At 40.5% G+C, this 6,611-nt stretch overlaps 1 protein-coding gene across 1 annotated transcript; it reads left to right on the top strand.

The window, feature by feature from the left end:
* The first annotated feature begins 509 nt into the window (after positions 1 to 509).
* LOC125157354 (P antigen family member 3-like) lies at positions 510 to 6,247 on the top strand. The gene is made up of 5 exons (XM_047843981.1): positions 510 to 652; positions 1,761 to 1,852; positions 2,709 to 2,817; positions 4,613 to 4,763; positions 6,136 to 6,247. The coding sequence occupies exons 2-5, from the start codon at positions 1,769 to 1,771 to the stop codon at positions 6,137 to 6,139; spliced, it is 348 nt and encodes a 115-aa protein (XP_047699937.1). The 5' UTR covers positions 510 to 652; positions 1,761 to 1,768; the 3' UTR covers positions 6,140 to 6,247.
* Positions 6,248 to 6,611: the final 364 nt, after the last annotated feature.

Here is a 6,611-nt window from a genome sequence, read left to right as displayed (position 1 = left end):
CCCAGGACCAATATCGATAGAAACTTCTGAAATGTGCACTGATTGAAGGACCACAGGTACTTAGAGAAATCAGTTACCAAACCACAGGTTTCAATGTGCAGTAACACAAGCAAAAAAAGGTAAAGAAAACAGTTGTTAATGTATTTATTATACAGAGGAGAGCAAATTCACTCAAGTATGACAGCAAATCCAGAAGCATGGAAGGGAATGATTGATCAAAGCGTGTATAAAAATAGTATTAAAGTACTTAGTATCTATTTTTGTTACAGATATCTTTCTGAGAAACATTCAGCACTAACGGTGACTTGTAACTGTCTGGCCCCAAAGTATCTGGTTGCAAAAGAGAGCTCGGGCAGGAGGAAAAAGGCCACTCTTCAAGCACCATGTCGGGAACTCTGCGGACACTGCCTTCCCACGCCTTGGCTGCAGGCGTGGGAAGAAGTCCACCAACATTGCATACACCCAGTCAGTACGCACATATCCACGTCAGTGCGCACACACGTTGTACCAGGCCTTTCCTGCGCATGCCCATTGTTAAGAAAGACCGTTGCTGAGCATGCGCCCTGCTGCCCACGCGTCCTGTGAGCAGAGCCGAGGAAGAAGCAGTGGTGTGGACGGTGTCGTGATCTTTCTGGCTGCCTGCCCTCAACCGGTAGGTCCACAAATCAGTCCTTCCAGGACTTTAAGGACTGTGAGGAGAGTGCCAGTGGGCCTCGGGCGGGTCGGGACGGTAGATCTGTGGCCTCGGAGGAGGAAGTTGCTAGGAGTTAGTTAGCGTTCTTCTCCTCACAGGCGTCGCGGCCGCCATGGCCCTCGTCCTCGTGGTGGTGGGACGGGGACAAGTGAGGACAGCTGGCGGCCGAGGACGGGGGAGATGAAGACAGGGTGGGTCTTGGGGGCGTTCTTTGAGGTATCTGAGTCCTGCAAGCACCTGGAACTGCCAGCGGAGCACTGAAGCCAGAGTGAGTCCTCAGTGGGACCCTGGGTGGGAGGCGGGCCAGGCGGTACAGAACAGGTCTGGAAGGGGCGCCTGTGGGCGGGGTGGGGGTGGGGGTGGGGGTGGGGGAGGGGGTGCGGTCAGTAGGCAAAGTGGCTGGCTGACGCTGGATCTCAGGTCAGGTCTAGATCTCAGGGTGCTGAGTTCGAGCCCCACCTGGGCTCCAGGATGGCCGTGAAGTCTACTTAAAAACAAAAACAAAAACCAAAACAACGGCGTGTGGGACTGGAAACAGGGAACGCTGTAGGGTTGGAGCTGCGTCCCGGAGATTTGTATCGCACTGTGCAGGGTGTCAAGGGAGGAGCCGGCTCACTGGTCAATATCGAAACTAGACACCTTGAGCCCTTGTAGTGGGAAGACAGCCATAGGCAGTACGCAAACGATTAAGACCTTCTCTGTGTTCCAAGAAAACCTTACTTAAGGGGGTAAAATGGGCCCAGTAACTGGGAATGTGAAAACAATGGCGACTCAGGTTTAAATATCCAGCATTGTTTTCTCACATGCCTTTATGATGGGGAATCTAGCTGTGAAACTAAGCCTCGCGTTTTCTCCTGTCCTTAAGGTGATTTGACTGCCAGTTTGGCCGATGTGAATGATCTTGCAGCCCGTTTATTTGGTGTGACCACAGCATGTACACTATCCTTACGCAAGGTTGATTTTGAAAGTATTTTCAAAGTAAAAAAAAAATTAAAATGTTATGCCTTGGAGGTGGTGTACCTAGCCTTTAGAACACATTTTCCAAATACTGATATTCTACTTTCAGGGTGAAAAATGAGTGGGCGTGTGAGAACAAGATCTAAATCTAAACAAAGAAAGGATGATGGCAAGGCTAACCAGCCAGCTGCACCTGTGGCTGTGAGTACTTCAGCAATTTTATACCATCAGTTTATTTCTCTGAAAATGTTGTTGAACTACAAACGTACAGATACAGTGATAAAAGTTTCTTTGCTGGGAAGGGGCAGAAAACATTGAAGAAGAAGGATTCCATACTTGTGTTCCCTGGGTAAATATACCCTATGACTCCTTTGTCATGCTTACTAACAACGAGTTGTACGTATCCATCCCAGCATAGTTTAAAATAGCCTCCAAAGTGCTTGTGGGTACCTCTTTTGGGTAGCCACTCTGTGGGAAGAGTAACTCTTTTTTAATTTAAATTTTACTTAGCGTACAGTGCAATATTGGCTTCAGGAGTAGACTTCAGTGATTCATCACTTACATACAACACCCAGCGCTCATCACAAGTGCCCTCCTTATCACCTGTCACCCATCTGTGCCATCCTCCACCCACCTACCTCCATCAAGCCTCACTTTGTTCTCTATCCTTAAGAGTCTCTTGTGATTTGTTTCCCCCTCTCCTTTATTTTTACTTCCCTTCCCATATGTTCCTCTGTTTTATTATTAAATTCCACATGTGAGTGAAATCATAGGGTACTTGCTTTCCTCTGATTGACTTCTTTCACTTAGCATAATACATTCTAGCCCCATCCACATTGTTGCAAATGGCAAGATTTTAATACCTTTTGATGACTAATATTCCATTATATGTATGTGTATATAAATGGCCATATAATTTTTAGGAATACAATATAGAATTATATTTTATAAGTGTTTTTATGCTTATTTATTATTTGACATAAAATGCGTAACATAGGTTTATATTATTGGCATGCATTAATGCAACTTTTTGTTTACACACACACGCACACCCTAGGCCCAGCAGCCCAGTGATGAGCAACCTCAACAAAAGGAGGCACCCACTGAGTGTCAGCATATTATGCCGGAGCGAGAGAAAGCAGTTGAAGAAGCACCTCTGGATGAAGGTGAAGGGAAAGGGAAAAAGAATGCTTATGGGGGCACAGGGTATATTTTTGCATCACGCATTATGACGTAACAGGACAAAACAAAACCTTAGAAGAGAATCTCAGCCATTTCCTGAAAATTGTTTCAAAATGTGAATAGAGTTTTCAGCTGTATTCACTCTAACGAATTTCCCCTTTTTCTTCAAGATTTAATCTGCTTGAACATGCAGTCTGTTCTAAATCAGAGGAAACTGTTTACTACAAAAGTATACATTTTTTCACTAGTTGAATTTGTTCTTCTTAGAACATTTTTGCGTGGCCTTTTCCTTCTCTGCATCAAAAGTGTAAGCTGGTTTTAACAGTGTGTGCAGAGTGCCAAGACAGCATATCTTATAACATCAGGAATAAAGAAGATTTGCATAGGGATGGTAGCCTCATTTTATAAATAAGAAAACTAAGGTTCAGGGATTGTGGCTTGCCAAAGACTGCTTGACACATGGAGACATAACTCATATTTCATTACACGGTTTTTGTACTTCCTACCATCTGTGTTGTTATACCAAAATGTGAATGCTTTTGTATAAAATGCTTAATACTCAAATGTGTCTGTACTGTAAAATAGCATAGTACAGGCACAGGAATAAATGAAGTTCAGTGGAGCAAGAGATAGACTCCAGAAAAAGGCTCAAGGAATGAGAGCCACCATTTCCTTTGCTTAATCATTTGATATGGTACATTTGGGAAACGCTGTATAATTTGGGAGACTGGCATATAGGTAAACTATATTAGTGTGATTTTTAAGTGGCTTTAGGAGGTGTTTAACAACTTATGATTAGGAAAATCAAAAGTATCTTAAAATGATCAGGAAACAGAAATTACCAGCTTCCAAAGAAAGTATTTTCATCAGATACTTGTATGGAATTATTGACATCATTCAGGCCATGGATTATTTTAGGAATTCGCTGGTAAGAGGTTTCTACAATAGGACTTCTGACAAAGTCCATTAATTTCTTTCCACCCTGCTCCCTTTATTCTCACTGTAAGACAAAAGTTTGACTATAAGTCACTAATATTTTGCTGTTACTTTTGATACTTGGTTCTCTGCATGATTCATTTATCATAAGTTATAGAGAGAGACTTTGCCCCTAAATCTAACTAGTTAAATTTCACAAAATAGCTTTCAGGTTGCTCCAATAGGAGATGTATGTCACTAGTGTAGGATTTGTCATAGGCCCACAAATGCACTCAGCTAATTGTTCAGGAAATTAAATTTTAATTTTCATTAAAATCCTATCCATGGTGCAGGGTGCCTGGGTGGTTCACTCAGTCAGGTGTCACACTCTAGATTTTGCCTCAGGTCATGATATCGGGGTTCGTGAGCTTGAGCCCCACATCCAGCTGTGCACTAGGAGTGCAGAGCCTGTTTGTGATACTCTTCTATCTCCCTCTGTGTGCCCCTCCCCTGATCATTCTCTTTCTAAATAAATAAATAAACTTAAAAAAAATCCTGTGCATGGTGTACATTTAAGATTTCTTAGCTGATGCTCTCTATTCTTAGTACACTGTGGTAATATAATGCAAATGTAGATTTAGTGTGGTTTCTCTTTAGATTGTTATTTGAAGTAAGGTTCCTTTCATATTACAGAAAAACAAAGATGGGAAGTCCATCTTTCCATTGCTTTTTTTGTTACCCTAAGTCTACAGGCTTGTATTTCATATAATGGCAAGAATACATATTATCACTTCTTTCTTTATATTTTATGTTTACTCCTTAAATTGATTATCTTTTTTTTTTTTTTTTTTTTTTTTTGGTAAGGCCCTGACCTGGAATCTGGTATCCAGGAACTGCCTGTGCCAAAGACTGGGGGCAAAAGTGAAGATGACAGTGATGTGAAGGGGGCGGATGTCCCAACACTGGAGCCCGTGAAGATGCCTGAAGCAGATATGTTATCCATTGAGAATGCAAAGTATGCAGATATTTTCCTGAATATTATATCTTTACTTATGTAGATATGACTTTATTGATACTTTAATGACAGAGTTTGCACATAAAGGTAACTTTCATAAGTAGTTCAGACCCTAATTTCCTGACTGCCTGACTTCTACCCTATCAGATGTAGACTTAAATTGGGTCAGAGCCTTCTTAAATAATAAAAAATGAAACCATTTCCTTTTTTATAAAGTGTAAATACTGGGGCGCCTGGGTGGCTCAGTCAGTTAAGCATCTGACTCTTGATTTGGCTCAGGTCATGGACTCAGTTTGTGAGATTGAGCCCCACGTTGGGCTCTGTGCGGACAGCATGGAGCCTGCTTGGGACTCTCTCTCTTCCTCTCTCTCTGTCCCTCTCCCATTTGTGCTGTCTCTCTCACTCTCTCAAAATAAGTAAATAAACTTTAAAAAATAAATAAAATACACTGTAAATACTTTAACCGATGGCTACTTAAATTCAGAATCTTCTATAATTTCCTCTTTTAAAAACCACAAAATTCATTTGGAGTAAATACCAGTTTGTATGAAATATGCTGAGGCACTGAAGTAGGTTCTAATACCAGCTTTAACATAAGTTGTGTGATTCTGGGAGAATCCCTTCACTTCTGAATGCATCTTGGCTCATATATTTAGTGATTTCAAACCAGATATATTGCAGTCAGTTTTTATTGCTGATTTTTGTATTCTGTGGTTCTATTGGATAATATACATGGAATACAAAAATCTTCCATTTTGTATGATTTATTTGTCATCAGATAACATCTTTGGTCAAATTTTAACATCTGAGTTGGGATTTCATTGCTACTGAGAACAAGAAAACACACTGCTTGATGTTGGTTTTTCTCTATGGAGACCTGGATACCTGTTCTTAAATTTTGTCAGACTCTAAATTATTGTGGCTCTTACGAAACACGTGCCTTTTGAAACCTTTCCCCAATGAAGGCTCAAATGACTGAGTGATAAAATGACAAGAGATAGTCTAGTTTCTAGTTTCTGTGGCACATCAAGTAGGGAGAGTGCATGGGTGTTACATGTAAGCGAGGAATCCCTAAATTCTACTCCTGAAACCAGTACGACACTAGATGTTAACTAACTTGAATCTAAACATAAAGATAAAAAAATGAAACTACCTTTCAATAGGTTCATTTCATTTTATCTGTTCTGAACCTGAAGTGTTTTTTTCTTTTCTTGTACCTATAGAAAGTGTGGTGTGTTCCAAAAATGTTGGTAAAGCATATGCTTGGAATTCTGTCTTATAAAATAAAAACTATAGTGTCCTCTGTATATCATTAATTTAATGTAAATAAATTCTGCTGAGTAATGTTTCCAACTCTGTGTCTGTCTTACAGGTGAAGGACAACCGAAAGTGTAAGCAAGAAGAAGCTGAAACCATGCAAACTGCTCTCATGTAGGAAGGACACTTCACTGTTAAAAATCCCTCAATAAAATCTTACAACTTTCTCCAAAGACTCTTTCAAACCTTTGTTAAACTTACTCTAAGTATTAGATGCTATTGAAAATTGTGTCATTTTTTGAAATTTTATATTCTGATTGAGCTGGTAAGTGCAGATATATCTGTACATCGATACTCTCTCCAGAAGCCTTGCTACATAGGATTTAATGCCAGAGGTGTATGTCAACATCCATTATGAGCTTCAACGTACACAATTCTATCATCTTTGAATACTAACAGTTTGTTCCTGCTGTTTTAAACATTATCCCCCCTCTTTGCTTTCTTATTTCACAATATTGGACAGACCCACCCAGTACAGTGTTGGAAAGTATTGGTAAATAATGGACATCCTTGTCTTACTTCTGATAGGAA

This window comes from Prionailurus viverrinus, chromosome X (assembly GCF_022837055.1).
Source record: "Prionailurus viverrinus isolate Anna chromosome X, UM_Priviv_1.0, whole genome shotgun sequence".
Lineage (NCBI taxonomy): Eukaryota > Metazoa > Chordata > Mammalia > Carnivora > Felidae > Prionailurus > Prionailurus viverrinus.
Note: the sequence above shows the minus strand (reverse complement) of the source record. Positions and strands in the feature narration are given on the sequence as shown.

Bases quoted from the DNA above. Each gene is read 5' to 3' on its own strand.
- LOC125157354 (XM_047843981.1), top strand. From the start codon at position 1,769: ATGAGTGGGCGTGTGAGAACAAGATCTAAATCTAAACAAAGAAAGGAT. The intron at 1,853-2,708 runs GTGAGTACTTCA...CGCACACCCTAG, and splicing joins AGCCAGCTGCACCTGTGGCT to GCCCAGCAGCCCAGTGATGA. The intron at 2,818-4,612 runs GTGAAGGGAAAG...TTTTTTGGTAAG, and splicing joins AGAAGCACCTCTGGATGAAG to GCCCTGACCTGGAATCTGGT.